The sequence below is a fragment of the Oncorhynchus clarkii genome, chromosome 5 (genome assembly GCF_045791955.1).
Source record: "Oncorhynchus clarkii lewisi isolate Uvic-CL-2024 chromosome 5, UVic_Ocla_1.0, whole genome shotgun sequence".
Classification (NCBI taxonomy): Eukaryota; Metazoa; Chordata; class Actinopteri; order Salmoniformes; family Salmonidae; genus Oncorhynchus; species Oncorhynchus clarkii.
The window spans coordinates 97,164,590-97,188,778 of record NC_092151.1 but is presented as its reverse complement, the minus strand read 5'-3'; the positions used below and the strand labels follow the sequence as shown (position 1 = coordinate 97,188,778).

Genomic DNA, 24,189 nt, shown 5'->3' with positions numbered 1-24,189 from the left:
CTGTGGTTGGTTTCTAGTGATGTGTTATTGAAACTGTGGTTGGTTTCTAGTGATGTGTTATTTAAACTGTGGTTGGTTTCTAGTGATGTGTTATTTAAACTGTGGTTGGTTTCTAGTGATGTTATTTAAACTGTGGTTGGTTTCTAGTGATGTGTTATTTAAACTGTGGTTGGTTTCTAGTGATGTGTTATTTAAACTGTGGTTGGTTTCTAGTGATGTGTTATTTAAACTGTGGTTGGTTTCTAGTGATGTGTTATTTAAACTGTGGTTGGTTTCTAGTGACGTGTTATTTAAACTGTGGTTGGTTTCTAGTGATGTGTTATTTAAACTGTGGTTGGTTTCTAGTGATGTGTTATTTAAACTGTGGTTGGTTTCTAGTGATGTGTTATTTAAACTGTGGTTGGTTTCTAGTGATGTGTTATTTAAACTGTGGTTGGTTTCTAGTGATGTGTTATTTAAACTGTGGTTGGTTTCTAGTGATGTGTTATTTAAACTGTGGTTGGTTTCTAGTGATGTTATTTAAACTGTGGTTGGTTTCTAGTGATGTGTTATTTAAACTGTGGTTGGTTTCTAGTGATGTGTTATTTAAACTGTGGTTGGTTTCTAGTGATGTGTTATTTAAACTGTGGTTGGTTTCTAGTGATGTGTTATTTAAACTGTGGTTGGTTTCTAGTGATGTGTTATTTAAACTGTGGTTGGTTTCTAGTGATGTGTTATTTAAACTGTGGTTGGTTTCTAGTGATGTGTTATTTAAACTGTGGTTGGTTTCTAGTGATGTGTTATTGAAACTGTGGTTGGTTTCTAGTGATGTGTTATTTAAACTGTGGTTGGTTTCTAGTGATGTGTTATTTAAACTGTGGTTGGTTTCTAGTGATGTGTTATTTAAACTGTGGTTGGTTTCTAGTGATGTGTTATTTAAACTGTGGTTGGTTTTCAGTGATGTGTTATTTAAACTGTGGTTGGTTTCTAGTGATGTGTTATTGAAACTGGTTGGTTTCTAGTGATGTGTTATTTAAACTGTGGTTGGTTTCTAGTGATGTGTTATTTAAACTGTGGTTGGTTTCTAGTGATGTGTTATTTAAACTGTGGTTGGTTTCTAGTGATGTGTTATTGAAACTGTGGTTGGTTTCTAGTGATGTGTTATTTAAACTGTGGTTGGTTTCTAGTGATGTGTTATTTAAACTGTGGTTGGTTTCTAGTGATGTGTTATTTAAACTGTGGTTGGTTTCTAGTGATGTGTTATTTAAACTGTGGTTGGTTTTCAGTGATGTGTTATTTAAACTGTGGTTGGTTTCTAGTGATGTGTTATTTAAACTGTGGTTGGTTTCTAGTGATGTGTTATTTAAACTGTGGTTGGTTTCTAGTGATGTGTTATTTAAACTGTGGTTGGTTTCTAGTGATGTGTTATTTAAACTGTGGTTGGTTTCTAGTGATGTGTTATTTAAACTGTGGTTGGTTTCTAGTGATGTGTTATTTAAACTGTGGTTGGTTTCTAGTGATGTGTTATTTAAACTGTGGTTGGTTTCTAGTGATGTGTTATTTAAACTGTGGTTGGTTTCTAGTGACGTGTTATTTAAACTGTGGTTGGTTTCTAGTGATGTGTTATTTCAACTGTGGTTGGTTTCTAGTGATGTGTTATTTAAACTGTGGTTGGTTTCTAGTGATGTGTTATTTAAACTGTGGTTGGTTTCTAGTGATGTGTTATTTAAACTGGTTGGTTTCTAGTGATGTGTTATTTAAACTGTGGTTGGTTTCTAGTGATGTGTTATTGAAACTGGTTGGTTTCTAGTGATGTGTTATTGAAACTGGTTGGTTTCTAGTGATGTGTTATTTAAACTGTGGTTGGTTTCTAGTGATGTGTTATTGAAACTGGTTGGTTTCTAGTGATGTGTTATTTAAACTGTGGTTGGTTTCTAGTGACGTGTTATTTAAACTGTGGTTGGTTTCTAGTGATGTGTTATTTAAACTGTGGTTGGTTTCTAGTGATGTGTTATTTAAACTGTGGTTGGTTTCTAGTGATGTGTTATTTAAACTGTGGTTGGTTTCTAGTGATGTGTTATTTAAACTGTGGTTGGTTTCTAGTGATGTGTTATTTAAACTGTGGTTGGTTTCTAGTGACGTGTTATTTAAACTGTGGTTGGTTTCTAGTGATGTGTTATTTAAACTGTGGTTGGTTTCTAGTGATGTGTTATTTAAACTGTGGTTGGTTTCTAGTGATGTGTTATTTAAACTGTGGTTGGTTTCTAGTGATGTGTTATTTAAACTGTGGTTGGTTTCTAGTGACGTGTTATTTAAACTGTGGTTGGTTTCTAGTGATGTGTTATTTAAACTGTGGTTGGTTTCTAGTGATGTGTTATTTAAACTGTGGTTGGTTTCTAGTGATGTGTTATTTAAACTGTGGTTGGTTTCTAGTGATGTGTTATTTAAACTGTGGTTGGTTTCTAGTGACGTGTTATTTAAACTGTGGTTGGTTTCTAGTGATGTGTTATTTAAACTGTGGTTGGTTTCTAGTGATGTGTTATTTAAACTGTGGTTGGTTTCTAGTGATGTGTTATTTAAACTGGTTGGTTTCTAGTGATGTGTTATTTAAACTGTGGTTGGTTTCTAGTGATGTGTTATTTAAACTGTGGTTGGTTTCTAGTGATGTGTTATTTAAACTGTGGTTGGTTTCTAGTGATGTGTTATTTAAACTGTGGTTGGTTTCTAGTGATGTGTTATTTAAACTGTGGTTGGTTTCTAGTGATGTGTTATTTAAACTGTGGTTGGTTTCTAGTGATGTGTTATTTAAACTGTGGTTGGTTTCTAGTGATGTGTTATTTAAACTGTGGTTGGTTTCTAGTGACGTGTTATTTAAACTGTGGTTGGTTTCTAGTGATGTGTTATTTAAACTGTGGTTGGTTTCTAGTGATGTGTTATTTAAACTGGTTGGTTTCTAGTGATGTGTTATTTAAACTGGTTGGTTTCTAGTGATGTGTTATTTAAACTGTGGTTGGTTTCTAGTGATGTGTTATTTAAACTGTGGTTGGTTTCTAGTGATGTGTTATTTAAACTGGTTGGTTTCTAGTGATGTGTTATTTAAACTGTGGTTGGTTTCTAGTGATGTGTTATTTAAACTGTGGTTGGTTTCTAGTGATGTGTTATTTAAACTGTGGTTGGTTTCTAGTGATGTGTTATTTAAACTGTGGTTGGTTTCTAGTGATGTGTTATTTAAACTGTGGTTGGTTTCTAGTGATGTGTTATTTAAACTGTGGTTGGTTTCTAGTGATGTGTTATTTAAACTGTGGTTGGTTTCTAGTGATGTGTTATTTAAACTGTGGTTGGTTTCTAGTGATGTGTTATTTAAACTGTGGTTGGTTTCTAGTGATGTGTTATTTAAACTGTGGTTGGTTTCTAGTGATGTGTTATTTAAACTGTGGTTGGTTTCTAGTGATGTGTTATTTAAACTGTGGTTGGTTTCTAGTGATGTGTTATTTAAACTGTGGTTGGTTTCTAGTGATGTGTTATTTAAACTGTGGTTGGTTTCTAGTGATGTGTTATTTAAACTGTGGTTGGTTTCTAGTGATGTGTTATTTAAACTGTGGTTGGTTTCTAGTGATGTGTTATTTAAACTGTGGTTGGTTTCTAGTGATGTGTTATTTAAACTGTGGTTGGTTTCTAGTGATGTGTTATTTAAACTGTGGTTGGTTTCTAGTGATGTGTTATTGAAACTGTGGTTGGTTTCTAGTGATGTGTTATTTAAACTGTGGTTGGTTTCTAGTGATGTGTTATTTAAACTGTGGTTGGTTTCTAGTGATGTGTTATTTAAACTGTGGTTGGTTTCTAGTGATGTGTTATTTAAACTGTGGTTGGTTTTCAGTGATGTGTTATTTAAACTGTGGTTGGTTTCTAGTGATGTGTTATTTAAACTGTGGTTGGTTTCTAGTGATGTGTTATTTAAACTGTGGTTGGTTTCTAGTGATGTGTTATTTAAACTGTGGTTGGTTTCTAGTGATGTGTTATTTAAACTGTGGTTGGTTTCTAGTGATGTGTTATTTAAACTGTGGTTGGTTTCTAGTGATGTGTTATTTAAACTGTGGTTGGTTTCTAGTGATGTGTTATTTAAACTGTGGTTGGTTTCTAGTGATGTGTTATTTAAACTGTGGTTGGTTTCTAGTGATGTGTTATTTAAACTGTGGTTGGTTTTCAGTGATGTTATTTAAACTGTGGTTGGTTTCTAGTGATGTGTTATTTAAACTGTGGTTGGTTTCTAGTGATGTGTTATTTAAACTGTGGTTGGTTTCTAGTGATGTTATTTAAACTGTTATTTAAACTGTGGTTGGTTTCTAGTGATGTGTTATTTAAACTGTGGTTGGTTTCTAGTGATGTGTTATTTAAACTGTGGTTGGTTTCTAGTGATGTGTTATTTAAACTGTGGTTGGTTTCTAGTGATGTGTTATTTAAACTGTGGTTGGTTTCTAGTGATGTGTTATTTAAACTGTGGTTGGTTTCTAGTGATGTGTTATTTAAACTGTGGTTGGTTTCTAGTGATGTGTTATTTAAACTGTGGTTGGTTTCTAGTGATGTTATTTAAACTGTGGTTGGTTTCTAGTGATGTGTTATTTAAACTGTGGTTGGTTTCTACTGATGTGTTATTTAAACTGTGGTTGGTTTCTAGTGATGTGTTATTTAAACTGTGGTTGGTTTCTAGTGATGTGTTATTTAAACTGTGGTTGGTTTCTACTGATGTGTTATTTAAACTGTGGTTGGTTTCTAGTGATGTGTTATTTAAACTGTGGTTGGTTTTCAGTGATGTGTTATTGAAACTGTGGTTGGTTTCTAGTGATGTGTTATTTAAACTGTGGTTGGTTTCTAGTGATGTGTTATTTAAACTGTGGTTGGTTTTCAGTGATGTGTTATTGAAACTGTGGTTGGTTTCTAGTGATGTGTTATTTAAACTGTGGTTGGTTTTCAGTGATGTGTTATTTAAACTGTGGTTGGTTTCTAGTGATGTGTTATTTAAACTGTGGTTGGTTTCTAGTGATGTGTTATTTAAACTGTGGTTGGTTTCTAGTGATGTGTTATTTAAACTGTGGTTGGTTTCTAGTGATGTGTTATTGAAACTGTGGTTGGTTTTCAGTGACGTGTTATTTAAACTGTGGTTGGTTTCTAGTGATGTGTTATTTAAACTGTGGTTGGTTTCTAGTGATGTGTTATTTAAACTGTGGTTGGTTTCTAGTGATGTGTTATTTAAACTGTGGTTGGTTTCTAGTGATGTGTTATTGAAACTGTGGTTGGTTTTCAGTGACGTGTTATTTAAACTGTGGTTGGTTTCTAGTGATGTGTTATTTAAACTGTGGTTGGTTTCTAGTGATGTGTTATTTAAACTGTGGTTGGTTTCTAGTGATGTGTTATTTAAACTGTGGTTGGTTTCTAGTGATGTGTTATTTAAACTGTGGTTGGTTTCTAGTGATGTGTTATTTAAACTGTGGTTGGTTTCTAGTGATGTGTTATTTAAACTGTGGTTGGTTTCTAGTGATGTGTTATTTAAACTGTGGTTGGTTTTCAGTGATGTGTTATTTAAACTGTGGTTGGTTTCTAGTGATGTGTTATTTAAACTGTGGTTGGTTTCTAGTGATGTGTTATTTAAACTGTGGTTGGTTTCTAGTGATGTGTTATTGAAACTGTGGTTGGTTTCTAGTGATGTGTTATTGAAACTGTGGTTGGTTTCTAGTGATGTGTTATTGAAACTGTGGTTGGTTTCTAGTGATGTGTTATTTAAACTGTGGTTGGTTTCTAGTGATGTGTTATTTAAACTGTGGTTGGTTTCTAGTGATGTGTTATTTAAACTGTGGTTGGTTTTCAGTGACGTGTTATTTAAACTGTGGTTGGTTTCTAGTGATGTGTTATTTAAACTGTGGTTGGTTTCTAGTGATGTGTTATTTAAACTGTGGTTGGTTTCTAGTGATGTGTTATTTAAACTGTGGTTGGTTTCTAGTGATGTGTTATTTAAACTGTGGTTGGTTTCTAGTGATGTGTTATTGAAACTGTGGTTGGTTTCTAGTGATGTGTTATTTAAACTGTGGTTGGTTTCTAGTGATGTGTTATTGAAACTGTGGTTGGTTTCTAGTGATGTGTTATTTAAACTGTGGTTGGTTTCTAGTGATGTGTTATTTAAACTGTGGTTGGTTTCTAGTGATGTGTTATTTAAACTGTGGTTGGTTTCTAGTGATGTGTTATTTAAACTGTGGTTGGTTTCTAGTGATGTGTTATTTAAACTGTGGTTGGTTTCTAGTGATGTGTTATTTAAACTGTGGTTGGTTTCTAGTGATGTGTTATTGAAACTGTGGTTGGTTTCTAGTGATGTGTTATTTAAACTGTGGTTGGTTTCTAATGTGTTATTTAAACTGTGGTTGGTTTCTAGTGATGTGTTATTTAAACTGTGGTTGGTTTCTAGTGATGTGTTATTTAAACTGTGGTTGGTTTCTACTGTGGTTGGTTTCTAGTGATGTGTTATTTAAACTGTGGTTGGTTTCTAGTGATGTGTTATTGAAACTGTGGTTGGTTTCTAGTGATGTGTTATTTAAACTGTGGTTGGTTTCTAGTGTGGTTGGTTTCTAGTGATGTGTTATTTAAACTGTGGTTGGTTTCTAGTGATGTGTTATTTAAACTGTGGTTGGTTTCTAGTGATGTGTTATTTAAACTGTGGTTGGTTTCTAGTGATGTGTTATTTAAACTGTGGTTGGTTTCTAGTGATGTGTTATTTAAACTGTGGTTGGTTTCTAGTGATGTGTTATTTAAACTGTGGTTGGTTTCTAGTGATGTGTTATTGAAACTGTGGTTGGTTTCTAGTGATGTAAAACTGTGGTTGGTTTCTAGTGATGTGTTATTTAAACTGTGGTTGGTTTCTATGTGTTATTTAAACTGTGGTTGGTTTCTAGTGATGTGTTATTTAAACTGTGGTTGGTTTCTAGTGATGTGTTATTTAAACTGTGGTTGGTTTCTAGTGATGTGTTATTTAAACTGTGGTTGGTTTCTAGTGATGTGTTATTTAAACTGTGGTTGGTTTCTAGTGATGTGTTATTTAAACTGTGGTTGGTTTCTAGTGATGTGTTATTTAAACTGTGGTTGGTTTCTAGTGATGTGTTATTTAAACTGTGGTTGGTTTCTAGTGATGTGTTATTTAAACTGTGGTTGGTTTCTAGTGATGTGTTATTTAAACTGTGGTTGGTTTCTAGTGATGTGTTATTTAAACTGTGGTTGGTTTCTAGTGATGTGTTATTTAAACTGTGGTTGGTTTCTAGTGATGTGTTATTTAAACTGTGGTTGGTTTCTAGTGATGTGTTATTTAAACTGTGGTTGGTTTCTAGTGATGTGTTATTTAAACTGTGGTTGGTTTCTAGTGATGTGTTATTTAAACTGTGGTTGGTTTCTAGTGATGTGTTATTTAAACTGTGGTTGGTTTCTAGTGATGTGTTATTTAAACTGTGGTTGGTTTCTAGTGATGTGTTATTTAAACTGTGGTTGGTTTCTAGTGATGTGTTATTTAAACTGTGGTTGGTTTCTAGTGATGTGTTATTTAAACTGTGGTTGGTTTCTAGTGATGTGTTATTTAAACTGTGGTTGGTTTCTAGTGATGTGTTATTTAAACTGTGGTTGGTTTCTAGTGATGTGTTATTTAAACTGTGGTTGGTTTCTAGTGATGTGTTATTTAAACTGTGGTTGGTTTCTAGTGATGTGTTATTTAAACTGTGGTTGGTTTCTAGTGATGTGTTATTTAAACTGTGGTTGGTTTCTAGTGATGTGTTATTTAAACTGTGGTTGGTTTCTAGTGATGTGTTATTTAAACTGTGGTTGGTTTCTAGTGATGTGTTATTGAAACTGTGGTTGGTTTCTAGTGATGTGTTATTGAAACTGTGGTTGGTTTCTAGTGATGTGTTATTTAAACTGTGGTTGGTTTCTAGTGATGTGTTATTTAAACTGTGGTTGGTTTCTAGTGATGTGTTATTTAAACTGTGGTTGGTTTCTAGTGATGTGTTATTTAAACTGTGGTCGGTTTTCAGTGATGTGTTATTTAAACTGTGGTTGGTTTCTAGTGATGTGTTATTTAAACTGTGGTTGGTTTCTAGTGATGTGTTATTTAAACTGTGGTTGGTTTCTAGTGATGTGTTATTTAAACTGTGGTTGGTTTCTAGTGATGTGTTATTTAAACTGTGGTTGGTTTCTAGTGATGTGTTATTTAAACTGTGGTTGGTTTCTAGTGATGTGTTATTTAAACTGTGGTTGGTTTCTAGTGATGTGTTATTTAAACTGTGGTTGGTTTCTAGTGATGTGTTATTTAAACTGTGGTTGGTTTCTAGTGATGTGTTATTTAAACTGTGGTTGGTTTTCAGTGATGTTATTTAAACTGTGGTTGGTTTCTAGTGATGTGTTATTTAAACTGTGGTTGGTTTCTAGTGATGTGTTATTTAAACTGTGGTTGGTTTCTAGTGATGTTATTTAAACTGTGGTTGGTTTCCAGTGATGTGTTATTTAAACTGTGGTTGGTTTCTAGTGATGTGTTATTTAAACTGTGGTTGGTTTCTAGTGATGTGTTATTTAAACTGTGGTTGGTTTCTAGTGACGTGTTATTTAAACTGTGGTTGGTTTTCAGTGATGTGTTATTTAAACTGTGGTTGGTTTCTAGTGATGTGTTATTTAAACTGTGGTTGGTTTCTAGTGATGTGTTATTTAAACTGTGGTTGGTTTCTAGTGATGTGTTATTTAAACTGTGGTTGGTTTCTAGTGATGTGTTATTTAAACTGTGGTTGGTTTCTAGTGATGTTATTTAAACTGTGGTTGGTTTCTAGTGATGTGTTATTTAAACTGTGGTTGGTTTCTACTGATGTGTTATTTAAACTGTGGTTGGTTTCTAGTGATGTGTTATTTAAACTGTGGTTGGTTTCTAGTGATGTGTTATTTAAACTGTGGTTGGTTTCTACTGATGTGTTATTTAAACTGTGGTTGGTTTCTAGTGATGTGTTATTTAAACTGTGGTTGGTTTTCAGTGATGTGTTATTGAAACTGTGGTTGGTTTCTAGTGATGTGTTATTTAAACTGTGGTTGGTTTCTAGTGATGTGTTATTTAAACTGTGGTTGGTTTTCAGTGATGTGTTATTGAAACTGTGGTTGGTTTCTAGTGATGTGTTATTTAAACTGTGGTTGGTTTTCAGTGATGTGTTATTTAAACTGTGGTTGGTTTCTAGTGATGTGTTATTTAAACTGTGGTTGGTTTCTAGTGATGTGTTATTTAAACTGTGGTTGGTTTCTAGTGATGTGTTATTTAAACTGTGGTTGGTTTCTAGTGATGTGTTATTGAAACTGTGGTTGGTTTTCAGTGACGTGTTATTTAAACTGTGGTTGGTTTCTAGTGATGTGTTATTTAAACTGTGGTTGGTTTCTAGTGATGTGTTATTTAAACTGTGGTTGGTTTCTAGTGATGTGTTATTTAAACTGTGGTTGGTTTCTAGTGATGTGTTATTGAAACTGTGGTTGGTTTTCAGTGACGTGTTATTTAAACTGTGGTTGGTTTCTAGTGATGTGTTATTTAAACTGTGGTTGGTTTCTAGTGATGTGTTATTTAAACTGTGGTTGGTTTCTAGTGATGTGTTATTTAAACTGTGGTTGGTTTCTAGTGATGTGTTATTTAAACTGTGGTTGGTTTCTAGTGATGTGTTATTTAAACTGTGGTTGGTTTCTAGTGATGTGTTATTTAAACTGTGGTTGGTTTCTAGTGATGTGTTATTTAAACTGTGGTTGGTTTTCAGTGATGTGTTATTTAAACTGTGGTTGGTTTCTAGTGATGTGTTATTTAAACTGTGGTTGGTTTCTAGTGATGTGTTATTTAAACTGTGGTTGGTTTCTAGTGATGTGTTATTGAAACTGTGGTTGGTTTCTAGTGATGTGTTATTGAAACTGTGGTTGGTTTCTAGTGATGTGTTATTGAAACTGTGGTTGGTTTCTAGTGATGTGTTATTTAAACTGTGGTTGGTTTCTAGTGATGTGTTATTTAAACTGTGGTTGGTTTCTAGTGATGTGTTATTTAAACTGTGGTTGGTTTTCAGTGACGTGTTATTTAAACTGTGGTTGGTTTCTAGTGATGTGTTATTTAAACTGTGGTTGGTTTCTAGTGATGTGTTATTTAAACTGTGGTTGGTTTCTAGTGATGTGTTATTTAAACTGTGGTTGGTTTCTAGTGATGTGTTATTTAAACTGTGGTTGGTTTCTAGTGATGTGTTATTGAAACTGTGGTTGGTTTCTAGTGATGTGTTATTTAAACTGTGGTTGGTTTCTAGTGATGTGTTATTGAAACTGTGGTTTGTTTCTAGTGATGTGTTATTTAAACTGTGGTTGGTTTTCAGTGATGTGTTATTTAAACTGTGGTTGGTTTCTAGCGATGTGTTATTGAAACTGTGGTTGGTTTTCCGTGATGTGTTATTTAAAATGTGGTTGGTTTCTAGTGATGTGTTATTGAAACTGTGGTTGGTTTCTAGTGATGTTTTATTGAAACTGTGGTTGGTTTCTAGTGATGTGTTATTGAAACTGTGGTTGGTTTCTAGTGATGTTTTATTGAAACTGTGGTTGGTTTCTAGTGATGTGTTATTTAAACTGTGGTTGGTTTCTAGTGATGTGTTATTTAAACTGTGGTTGGTTTCTAGTGATGTGTTATTGAAACTGTGGTTGGTTTCTAGTGATGTTATTTAAAATGTGGTTGGTTTCTAGTGATGTGTTATTTAAACTGTGGTTGGTTTCTAGTGATGTGTTATTTAAACTGTGGTTGGTTTCTAGTGATGTTATTTAAACTGTGGTTGGTTTCTAGTGATGTGTTATTTAAACTGTGGTTGGTTTCTAGTGATGTGTTATTGAAACTGTGGTTGGTTTCTAGTGATGTGTTATTTAAACTGTGGTTGGTTTCTAGTGATGTGTTATTTAAACTGTGGTTGGTTTCTAGTGATGTGTTATTGAAACTGTGGTTGGTTTCTAGTGATGTGTTATTTAAACTGTGGTTGGTTTTCAGTGATGTGTTATTTAAACTGTGGTTGGTTTCTAGTGATGTGTTATTTAAACTGTGGTTGGTTTCTAGTGATGTGTTATTTAAACTGTGGTTGGTTTTCAGTGATGTGTTATTTAAGCTGTGGTTGGTTTCTAGTGATGTGTTATTTAAACTGTGGTTGGTTTCTAGTGATGTGTTATTTAAACTGTGGTTGGTTTCTAGTGATGTGTTATTTAAACTGTGGTTGGTTTCTAGTGATGTGTTATTTAAACTGTGGTTGGTTTCTAGTGATGTGTTATTTAAACTGTAGTTGGTTTCTAGTGATGTGTTATTTAAACTGTGGTTGGTTTCTAGTGATGTGTTATTGAAACTGTGGTTGGTTTCTAGTGACGTGTTATTTAAACTGTGGTTGGTTTCTAGTGATGTGTTATTGAAACTGTGGTTGGTTTCTAGTGATGTGTTATTTAAACTGTGGTTGGTTTCTAGTGATGTGTTATTTAAACTGTGGTTGGTTTCTAGTGATGTGTTATTTAAACTGTGGTTGGTTTCTAGTGATGTGTTATTTAAACTGTGGTTGGTTTCTAGTGATGTGTTATTTAAACTGTGGTTGGTTTCTAGTGATGTGTTATTTAAACTGTGGTTGGTTTTCAGTGACGTGTTATTTAAACTGTGGTTGGTTTTCAGTGACGTGTTATTTAAACTGTGGTTGGTTTTCAGTGACGTCCATGGAAGTGGTAGTACCAAAGGCAGCATCCCACTACAGGACCAACACCTGGCCTTGGCCATCCTGCTGGAGCTGGCAGTACAGAGGGGCACTCTGAGGTAGGACCCCTCCTGATGAGATACTGATACTCACTCTGAGGTAGGACCCCTCCTGATGAGATACTGATACTCACTCTGAGGTAGGACCCCTCCTGATGAGATACTGATACTCACTCTGAGGTAGGACCCCTCCTGATGAGATACTGATACTTAATTCTAGGACTGGGGGGTTTGGGGACACCCCTTGGGGGGGGGGGTACGTTGTACACCACTGCTTATTAATATAAGTTAAGTATAACTGTAAGATGTGTTAATTAAATGATATCCGGCTCGGGGGTCCAGTGTTCTTGTGCTTTCCTAACTAGCTAACTAAGTGGCTAGATGTCAACGTCACCCATGTCTTTTGAGGTGGAGACGAGGAAACAATAAATACTTTTGTGATTCATTCTCTGTGACTGCACCTACCACAGCCCTCATACCACAGCCCTCATACCACAGCCCTCATATCATACAGTACCTGGCCTCTCTGGCCGGTCTTCTCCTGTGGGACAGCACTTACCATGCCCATAGTATGGTACTCTGACTACTCTCCTCTCCAGCCAGCTGCTGTCCTGCTGTGTCTGTGGGACAGCACTTACCATGCCCATAGTATGGTACTCTGACTACTCTATTCTCTTCTCCAGCCAGCTGCTGTGTCTGTGGGACAGCACTTACCATGCCCATAGTATGGTACTCTGACTACTCTATTCTCTTCTCCAGCCAGCTGCTGTCTGCTGTCCTGCTGTGTCTGTGGGACAGCATTTACCATGCCCATAGTACTCTATTCTCCTCTCCAGCCAGCTGCTGTGTCTGTGGGACAGCACTTACCATGCCCATAGTATGGTACTCTGACTACTCTATTCTCTTCTCCAGCCAGCTGCTGTCTGCTGTCCTGCTGTGTCTGTGGGACAGCACTTACCATGCCCATAGTATGGTACTCTGACTACTCTATTCTCTTCTCCAGCCAGCTGCTGTCTGCTATCCTGCTGTGTCTGTGGGACAGCACTTACCATGCCCATAGTATGGTACTCTGACTACTCTATTCTCTTCTCCAGCCAGCTGCTGTCTGCTGTCCTGCTGTGTCTGTGGGACAGCACTTACCATGCCCATAGTATGGTACTCTGACTACTCTATTCTCCTCTCCAGCCAGCTGCTGTCTGCTGTCCTGCTACTGCTGCGTCTGTGGGACAGTGGGACCAGGGAGATGGACAATGAGCGCTCCACCCAGGGGACCAGCGCCCCCCTCCTCCCTCTCCTGCAGCGCTTTCACAACATCCACAGCAGCAAGGAGGAACCCAGCCCCGATGAGGAGATGGAGGTGAGCTCAGGGCCTGTATTCATAATGCTTTTCTGTAAAAGCTGATTTAGGATCAGTTTAGCCTTTTTTAGATCACAATCAATAAGATGACCTGGACATGGGGGACCTGATCCTAGATCAGCACTCTGGGACACCTGGTATCATTACTTTCCTATTCCTGGTCCTGGGTTGCATCAAAATCCATTTATTTGTCTTCTAAACTAAATTAAGTACTAAGCTAAGCAGAAACAGTGCCTTGGGGCGGCAGCGTAGCCTAGTGGTTAGAGCGTTTGCCTAGTAACTGAAAGGTTGCAAGATCGAATCCCCGAGCTGACATGGTACAAATCTGTCGTTCTGCCCCTGAACAAGACATTTAACCCACTGTTCCCTGGTAGGCCGTCATTGAAAATAAGAATTTGTTCATAACTGACTTGCCTAGTTAAATAAAGGTAAAATATTTAATTAAAAAGTATCCACATGTTATTTTGTTACAGCCTGATTTTAAAGTGGATTACATTTAGATTTTTCCGGGGATTGGCCTTCACACAATAACCCCATAATGTCTGTGGAATTATGTTTTTCGAAAAGCTTATATGTCTTGAGTCTAAGTATTCACCCCCTTTGTTATGGCACGCCTAAATTACTTCATGAGTTCTACTAAGCTATCGATAATTGTTTAAAGAAGGTCATACCAAGGATCATTTAGCTATTTGATTTTAAGACCATTTTAAGAATAAAAAAAATATAGAAAAAGTATATTTGATAACTTGTATTTGTCCTTACTGCTATTAGCCCATAGAAACACATTGTCCTTACTGCTATTAGCCCATAGAAACACATTGAATAACAGATAGTCCTTACTGCTATTAGCCCATAGAAACACATTGAATAACAGATAGTCCTTACTGCTATTAGCCCATAGAGACACATTGAATAACAGATAGTCCTTACTGCTATTAGCCCATAGAAACACATTGAATAACAGATAGTCTTTACTGCTATTAGCCCATAGAAACACATTGAATAACAGATTCACTACACAGAACAACAGACAGCCCCCCCCCCCCCCCAAAAAAAAAATAAAAATAAATCTAAGGTTAGTTGGTTCTGAAGTGTGTTGTGTCTTTACTATCATTAAACTGAAGACTTAGTTTTTATCAAAGATTCTCTGTAATTAGTATTACGCGATTTAAACTGATTAATCATGTAACTTTAATTAACTAGGATGTCGGGGAACCTAGGACAATATTCAGATTACAAAGTTATAATTTCCCAATATAACCTTTCAGATATTTTCATATCTGATCAATAGTCTTCTGATTAATTATTTATTTTACCTCACGTTAGTCTCATTCCATACGTCGTAAATGTTTGGTTATCTGCACGAACCCAGTCTTCACTATGAGTCATCCATACATCAATTGTCTTAAATAATTTATTTATTAACTAACTAAACAATCACAGAAATGCATAAACAAACAAACAAGGTAAATGTGGTTACATGAAATGATAGGGGAATGTGCCCCTAGTGGGCTGAACCGGCATGGCGGCTTGTTAGACAAAAGGGAAGTGGGGGTCGACTGAGAAGACAACACACAGTTGATAATTATAACAATTGAAATGCTAATCCTTTGCACATGAACGCTCACTCATTCTGGAACAATTGCAATCAATCAATATATTTACGCTCAGGGTGTTGTCGGGATTTCTGCTGAAAAGTTAGTTTCTGTTGGAGAGTTTCCCGTCCTCTCTCTCTCTGTCGTGGTTAGAGGGGATAGTTCAGAGTGACATTCATTCATGTTGTTGTATAAAGGATGTTTCGGCGGTTGTCGTTCTTCGCGTTCAATGATACTGAATTCCTAGTTGCAGACTAGTAATTAATATCAACGACTTGTTCTTATTCTGTTGGTATCGATAGTCTAGTTCAGTCGTTTTCTCTGTGTTCTTCCTCTCCAGATCCTGGGGGCCCCTCTGAGTCCCAATGAGAGTTTCCTGCGCTACCTGACGCTGCCCCAGGACAATGACTTGGCTATCGACTTGAGACAGACGGCTGTGGTCATCATGGCTCACCTGGACCGCCTGGCCGCCCCCTGCTCCCCCTCGCACTGCAGCTCCCCCACCTCCCACAAGGTACTACTGCCGTCTGTACTTGGCCCTGCTACTGTGTGCTGTACACTGTTAAGACATAAGACAGCTCTACTCAGCCTCCTGTCTTCAGTGTTTCCATTGATCAGTTATCTGTAAGGCTCACAACTGCTCTCTTCAGATTTAATGGCCTGTGGTTTTTCATTTTTTTGGGGAATTCTCAAGAGCCAGGACTAAGGCTGCACAATGAATCAAATTGTAATCAAAATTGCGATATCGACATATGAAATATCCATATCGTAAGGTGCTGCAATTTTTTTTTCTTTCTCAAATGCCCGTTTTTATAGTGTACTCTTGTCGTCTCACTCCAGTCTCCCCCTCTTCTCTCATGTGGCTGCTTGCTTCCGACACACCAAGCCCCACCCACTGTCACTCAATCAGGAACGCTTGGCTGCTTCAGTCTGCTCGCTTCTGTTAGCTCGACCATGCAGTCAAGAAACAAGAACGATGCTGCTTTCAACTTTGCTTCTTCACATCAACCATGTTTTCTGTATCTTTATCTCTACAAACCGCTACTTACTTAGTCTTAGCAACCTCAACATTTGCAGTAGCTGCTAATTGCTAACTAGCTAGCTGGCTAGCTAAATGCATTTAGCTAGCAAAGATTATTGCGCTAGGGCAAATCTGACTAGGAAACGTTAGCTCTAATACAGGCCGTTGCCAGCATGTTTGTTGTGCAACGTCATGCTCTGAATTAGAGCGGAATAGGTAAAGCACATTCTAAGAAATGGGCGGCAGCTAGCCTTGCGGTTATAGAGTAGCGTCGGGTAACCGAAAGGTCTCTGGTTCCAATACCCCTAGCAGACAAGGTGAAGAATGTGATCGATGTGCCCTTGAGCAAGGCACTTAACCCTAATTAGCTCCAGGGACGCTGTACTACTATGTCTGACCCTGTAAAACAACACATTTCACTGCACCAATCTGGTGTAACAATACAACCATTTTATTTTGATTCTAATTATTATTTTACTGAATCTAATGTCTCAATTCAAATGTAATTAGGGTTCCCTGGGAAATACTAACCAACACTTTGGTTTCTACTCTGTCGCAACTCCTACTATACTGACTTTTTCATTCATTGTCATTCCAACCAACACCAACCATAGAATTAGAAGAGCCGACTCATTCTATTTCTATAATAACAACATAATATTAATGTCTTATGCCATTTAGCAGACGCTTTTATCCAAATCCACTTACAGTCATGTATTCATACATTCTTTACGTATCTGTGGTTTTGGTTCAGGCTGTCCTGGCATTTTTTACGTATGGGAGGTTCTGGTTCCGCTGTCCTGGCATTCTTTACATATGGGGGGTTCTGGTTCCGCTGTCCTGGCATTCTTTACATATGGGGGGTTCTGGTTCCGCTGTCCTGGCATTCTTTACATATGGGAGGTTCTGGTTCCGCTGTCCTGGCATTTTTTACGTATGGGAGGTTCTGGTTCCGCTGTCCTGGCATTCTTTACATATGGGGGGGTTCTGGTTCCGCTGTCCTGGCATTCTTTACAAATGGGGGGGTTCTGGTTCCGCTGTCCTGGCATTCTTTACATATGGGGGGGTTCTGGTTCCGCTGTCCTGGCATTCTTTACAAATGGGGGGGTTCTGGTTCCGCCAACCTGGCGACCGAGGTGTTTTTGATCAAAATTGCAATATTTAAAAAAATTGCAATTAGATTTTTGGACCATGTCGTGCAGCCCTAGTCAGGATGTTGTGATTTGTAAATGGAAGCCTTTACTCTGTTACTAACATCTCTCTCTGTCTGTGCGTTCTGTTGGAGGACCATGGCAACATGCAGGTAAATTATGAAGCCATGTGTTGTGCATGAAGGACTTGATGTGATGTTTTTATATAGTTTATTCTTGCAAAAGTAAGATATGTTGGGGATGTGTTGATTACGTTGGTATATTTCACTGGTCATCCCCAAAGCCAACACCTCCTTTGGCCGCCTTTCCTTCCAAGTTCTCTGCTGCCAATGACTGGAACGAACTGCAAAAATCACTGAAGCTGGAGACTCATATCTCCCTCACTAACTTTAAGCATCAGCTGTCAGAGCAGCTGTACATGGCCCATCTGTAAAGAGCCCATCCAACTACCTCATCCCCATATTTGTATTTATTTTTTTGTTCCTTTGCACCCCAGTATGCTTCCTGCGCCGACAGAGATGGCAGCCTCGTTTCGCGTTTCTAGGAAACTATGCAGTATTTTGCTTTTTTATGTGTGATTTCTTACACTGTCACCCCAGGAAATCGTAGGTTTTATTACATACAGTCGGCAGGAACTATTGGATATAAGTGCAACATCAACTCACCAACATTACGACCAGGAATACGACTTTCCCAAAGCGGATCCTCTGTTTGGCCTGTCACCCAGGACAATGGATCGGATCCCTGCCGGCGACCCAAAACAACGGTGCCGTTGAAGGGGCAGACGGAGCTTCTGGTCAGGCTCCGTAGACGGGCACATCGCCCACCGCTCCCGAGTATACTACTCGCCAATGTTCAGTCTCTTGACAACAAGGTAGACGAAATCCGAGCAAGGGTTGCCTTCCAGAGAGACTTGCGTTCTTTGTTTCACGGAAACATGGCTCACTCGAGACACGCTATCGGAGTCGGTACAGCCACCTGGTTTCTTCACGCATCGCGTCGACAGAAACGAGCATCTCTCTGGTAAGAAGAAGGGCGGGGTGTATGTATGAATTCCTCACAATCACATGTCGACCGCATTATCTACCTAAAGAATTCTCTTCGATTATAATCACAGCCGCATGTATTCCCCCCCAAGCAGACGCATCGATGGCCCTGAACAAACCTTATTTGACTCTATGCAAACTGGAAACCACATATCATGAGGCTGCATTTTATTGTAGCTGGGGATTTTAACAAGGCTAATCTGAAAACAAGACCCGAAATTCTATCAGCATATCAATTGCGCAACCCGAGCTGGCAAAACCCTGGATCATTGTCATTCTAACTTCCGCGACGCATATAAGGCCCTCCCCCGCCCTCCTTTTTAAATAGCTGACCACGACTCAATTTTGTTGCTCCCAGCCTATAGACAGAATCTAAAACAAGCACCAGCGCTCAGGTCTGTTCAACGCTGGTCCGACAAATCGGACTCCACGCTTCAAGATTGCTTCGATCACGTGGACTGGGATATGTTCCGCATGGGACCATATCACCTCCACCCTACCTGACACCCTAGACCCACTCCAATTTGCTTACCGCCCCAATAGGTCCACAGATGATGCAATCACACTGCTCACTGCCCTAACCCATCTGGACAAGAGGAATACCTATGTGAGAATGCTGTTCATCGACTTCAGCTCAGCATTTCACACCATAGTACCCTCCAAACTCGTCATCAAGCTCGAGACCCTGGGTCTCAACCCCGCCCTGTGCAACTGGATCCTGGACTTCCTGACGGGCCGCCCCCCAGGTGGTGATGGTAGGAAACATCTCCACCCCTCTGATCCTCAACACTGTGGCCACACAAGGGTGCGTTCTCAGCCCTATCCTGTACTCCCTGTTCACCCATGACTGCGTGGCCATGCACGCCTCCAACTCAATCATCAAGTTTGCAGACGACACTACAGTGGTAGGCTTGATTACCAACTACGACGAGGCAGCCTACAGGGAGGAGGTGAGGGCCCTCGGAGTGTGGTGTCAGGAAAATAACCTCACACTCAACGTCAACAAAACAAAGGAGATGATCATGGACTTCAGGAAACACCAGAGGGAGCACCCCCCTATCCACATCGATGGGACAGTAGTGGAGAGGGTAGTAAGTTTGAAGTTCCTCGGCATACACATCACGGACAAACTGAATTGGTCCACCCACACAGACAGCATCGTGAAGAAGGCGCAGCAGTGCCTCTTCAACCTCAGGAGGCTGAAGAAATTTGTCTTATCACCAAAAGCAAACTTCTACAGATGCACAATTGAGAGCATCCTGTCGGGCTGTATCACAGCCTGGTACGGCAACTGCTCCGCCTACAACCGTAAGGCTCTCCAGAGGGTAGTGAGGTCTGCACAACGCATCTCAGGGGGCAAACTACCTGCCCTCCAGGACACCTACACCACCCGATGTTACAGGAAGGCCATAAAGATCATCAAGGACAACAACCACCCGAACCACTGCCTGTTCACCCCGCTATCATCCAGAAGGCGAGGTCAGTACAGGTGCATCAAAGCTGGGACCGAGAGACTGAAAAACAGCTTCTATCTCAAGGCCATCAGACTGTTAAACAGCCACCACTAACATTGAGTGGCTGCTGCCAACACACTGACTCAACTCCAGACAATTTAATATTGGAAAAATGTATGTAATGCATGTATCACTAGCCACTTTAAACTATGCCACTTTGTTTACATACCCTACATTACTCATCTCATATGTATATACTGTATTCTATACCATCTACTGTATCTTGCCTATGCCGTTCTGTACCATCACTCATTCATATATCCTTATGTACATATTCTTTATCCCTTTACACTTGTGTGTATAAGGTAGTAGTTGTGAAGTTGTTAGGTTAGACTACTCGTTGGTTATTACTGCATTGTCGTAACTAGAAGCACAAGCATTTCGCTACACTCACATTAACATCTGCTAACCATGTGTATTTGACAAATACAATTAGATTTTTATATCTACTTGCACATTCATCTTCTGCACATCTATCACTCCAGTGTTTTAATTTCTAAATTGTAATTATTTCGCCACTACGGCCTATTTATTGCCTTACCTCCCTAATCTTACCTCATTTGCACAGACTGTATATAGACTTTTCTATTGTGTTATTGACTGTATGTTTGTTTATTCCATGTGTAACTCTGTGTTGTTGTTGTGTCGAACTGCTTTGCTTTATCTTGGCCAGGTCGCAGTTGTAAATGAGAACTTGTTCTCAACTAGCCTACCTGGTTAAATAAAGGTGAAATAATAAATTACCGTTTTCCCTAGAAGTCCCTTTTCGTGGGGATGCGTTGACCAATAAAATGTGATTAGAGAGCATGATGCAGCCAGCCAGCCTTTTGAGAGCTTTCCAGAGAGATGAATATACCTGTTTGATAGTTGATGCCTTTGGCCACAAGGCTTTTTCTTTGCCGTGTTCACCTCATACATGGTCATGTGATTTCTCCCAACTGAAGTTCCAGATGTTACTGGTATATTAGAATATCATTTATATTCAACTGTATTCTCCATCAGAGAATTTCCTTTTCCGTTAACCTCTTCAATGCTACTGCTACTTAAACTCGTCATACTGTGTAGACCACTGAAGCACCAATGGCATCGCTGCATTAACCCTGTCTCTCCTGCTCCCAGGGCACTCTGCAGGAGGTGATTGGCTGGGGGTTGCTAGGCTGGAAGCTGTATGCCAACGTGAACGGTCCTGTGCAGTGCAAGGCCCTGTCAGGCCTGGGGGTTTCCCAGATAGTCTGTTCCGAGAAGGGCTTCCTCATCCTGGCCAGCAGTGGAGCCGTCTACACACAGAACTACAAGAGCACCACACTGGTAGGAAGCAGTCACTCACTGGAGCTCCTTCTGTCACCACACTGGTAGGAAGCAGTCACTCACTGGAGCTCACTCTGTCACCACACTGGTAGGAAGCAGTCACTCACTGGAGCTCACTCTGTCACCACACTGGTAGGAAGCAGTCACTCACTGGAGCTCATTCTGTCACCACACTGGTAGGAAGCAGTCACTCACTGGAGCTCCTTCCGTCTCTCCTTTTAGGGCTTTTATGGCCAAAATATCATATCACAATATTTGTAAATGTTTTGACGGTATGACGTATTTCAAATCAAAATCAAATGTTATTTGTCACGTGCTGAATACAACAGGTGTAGTAGACCTCACAGTGAAATGCTGAATACAACAGGTGTAGTAGACCTTACAGTGAAATGCTGAATACAACAGGTGTAGTAGACCTTACAGTGAAATGCTGAATACAACAGGTGTAGTAGACCTTACAGTGAAATGCTGAATACATCAGGTGTAGTAGACCTTACAGTGAAATGCTGAATACAACAGGTGTAGTAGACCTTACAGTGAAATGCTGAATACAACAGGTGTAGTAGACCTTACAGTGAAATGCTGAATACAACAGGTGTAGTAGACCTTACAGTGAAATGCTGAATACAACAGGTGTAGGTAGACCTTACAGTGAAATGCTGAATACAACAGGTGTAGTAGACCTCACAGTGAAATGCTGAATACAACAGGTGTAGTAGACCTTACAGTGAAATGCTGAATTCAACAGGTGTAGTAGACCTTACAGTAAAATGCTGAATACAACAGGTGTAGTAGACCTTACAGTGAAATGCTGAATACAACAGGTGTAGTAGACCTCACAGTGAAATGCTGAATACAACAGGTGTAGTAGACCTCACAGTGAAATGCTGAATACAACAGGTGTAGTAGACCTCACAGTGAAATGCTGAATACAACAGGTGTAGTAGACCTTACAGTGAAATGCTGAATACAACAGGTGTAGTAGACCTTACAGTGAAATGCTGAATACAACAGGTGTAGTAGACCTTACAGTGAAATGCTGAATACAACAGGTGTAGTAGACCTTACAGTGAAATGCTGAATACAACAGGTGTAGTAGACCTTACAGTGAAATGCTGAATACAACAGGTGTAGTAGACCTTACAGTGAAATGCTGAATACAACAGGTGTAGTAGACCTCACAGTGAAATGCTGAATACAACAGGTGTAGTAGACCTCACAGTGAAATGCTGAATACAACAGGTGTAGTAGACCTTACAGTGAAATGCTGAATACAACAGGTGTAGTAGACCTCACAGTGAAATGCTGAATACAACAGGTGTAGTAGACCTCACAGTGAAATGCTGAATACAACAGGTGTAGTAGACCTTACAGTGAAATGCTTGTATTTGACAGTATTTTATGTTTTTTAATAAAACAGGTTCTAAATATGCTTTTATGAGTAGTAGGGTGGCAACCTATACATTATAATGGAGTATAGTGGGGAGCACCTTGAATACATACATTATAATGGAGTATAGTGGGAGCACCTTGAATACATACATTATAATGGAGTTTAGTGGGAGCACCTTGAATACATACATTATAATGGAGTTTAGTGGGAGCACCTTGAATACATACATTATAATGGAGTATAGTGGGATCACCTTGAATACATACATTATAATGGAGTATAGTGGGAGCACCTTGAATACACTCATTATAATGGAGTATAGTGGGAGCACCTTGAATACATTCATTATAATGGAGTATAGTGGGAGCACCTTGAATACATACATTATAATAGAGTATAGTGGGAGCACCTTGAATACATACATTATAATGGAGTATAGTGGGAGCACCTTGAATACACTTATTATAATGGAGTATAGTGGGAGCACCTTGAATACATACATTATAATGGAGTATAGTGGGAGCACCTTGAATACATACATTATAATGGAGTATAGTGGGAGCACCTTGAATACATACATTATAGTGGGAGCACCTTGAATACATACATTATAATAGAGTATAGTGGGAGCACCTTGAATACACTCATTATAATGGAGTATAGTGGGAGTACCTTGAATACATACATTATAATGGAGTATAGTGGGAGCACCTTGAATACATACATTATAATGGAGTATAGTGGGAGCACCTTGAATACATACATTATAGTGGGAGCACCTTGAATACATACATTATAATGGAGTATAGTGGGAGCACCTTGAATACATTGTTCTTTGACATGACAACGAATGAATAAGCCAAGGAGGAATTATTGACATGGTAGGAACCAAAGTATTGGGCAGTGTTTCCCAGGGGACCCTGATTTAGATGTTACCTTACATGTTTTCTATTACCTCATGTAGCTGACTAGCTAGGTCTGTCCCCGAAATAAATACATATATTGGTCGACCAAGGGGTCGTCTGTTCTTTCGACCAATCAATTGGTCTAAATTTGTAAAAAGTGTGTATTTCCCGTTGTGTCTCTCTCTCTCTCTCTCTCTCTCTCTCTCTGTGTGACGAGCACCGTATCAATGCCCATGATTTTGGAATGAGATGCAGGACGAGCAGGTGTCCACATACTTTTGGTCATGTAGTGTATGTTCATCTCAAAATTGGAAAGGCACTCGCACATCTGAGCGATCTCTGTTGCAGGCGCATGGTAACAGTTGAAGAAGAAACCCACAACACTGCTCTTTATTGACCTTAAGAGCAGTGTATGTTAAACTCCGACAGGAAACTCTGACAGGAAATGTGTTTATCATACAGCAGCCGTAATGAAACATCAGGAGAAATGATCACTTCGGTGCTGATGAGGATATTGTTGTTGAACCTACCAGGCTCCCATGCTGGTCCATGCCCTGACCTCCAGGAAGATAGTGAAGCTGGCAGCTCATCCAGACGGACAGCACTACCTGGCCCTGTCGGCCAACGGAGAGGTCTTCTCCTGGGGCTGTGGAGACGGGGGCCGCCTGGGCCATGGAGACACCACGTAAGTTACTACACTGCACTCAAAAAAACATACTTATGACCAGATTTCTTCTGCATGTCTACTAAATTCATAAATTATAGTCCAGTTAATGTCTGAGACCTCAGAAGTTACATTGATGTCACCGGCTCACCACACCAGCTCATCATAGCCTGCTAGGTTCCTCTGCTCCTAGATGTCCTAGGTATCCTAACCTGTTCCTCTGCTCCTAGCTGTCCTAGGTATCCTAACCGGTTCCTCTGCTCCTAGGTATCATAACCTGTTCCTCTGCTCCTAGGTATCCTAACCTGTTCCTCTGCTCCTAGCTGTCCTAGGTATCCTAACCTGTTCCTCTGCTCCTAGCTGTCCTAGGTATCCTAACCTGTTCCTCTGCTCCTAGGTATCCTAACCTGTTCCTCTGCTCCTAGCTGTCCTAGGTATCCTAACCTGTTCCTCTGCTCCTAGGTA

General features: G+C 39.2%; 1 protein-coding gene across 8 annotated transcripts in view; it reads left to right on the top strand.

The window, feature by feature from the left end:
- LOC139409593 (HECT and RLD domain containing E3 ubiquitin protein ligase 2) overlaps positions 1 to 24,189 on the top strand; it is a 217,678-nt gene that overhangs the window by 25,718 nt on the left and 167,771 nt on the right. For all 8 annotated transcript variants that reach the window (XR_011634432.1, XM_071154987.1, XM_071154989.1 and 5 more), the window contains exons 8-12: positions 11,726 to 11,830; positions 12,956 to 13,127; positions 15,063 to 15,236; positions 20,574 to 20,762; positions 23,594 to 23,745. Coding sequence is in view for 7 of the 8 variants with exons in the window: in XM_071154987.1 (XP_071011088.1) it covers positions 11,726 to 11,830; positions 12,956 to 13,127; positions 15,063 to 15,236; positions 20,574 to 20,762; positions 23,594 to 23,745 (792 nt within the window). In the remaining variant the exon portion in view is untranslated. The remainder of the gene's footprint in view (positions 1 to 11,725; positions 11,831 to 12,955; positions 13,128 to 15,062; positions 15,237 to 20,573; positions 20,763 to 23,593; positions 23,746 to 24,189) is intronic.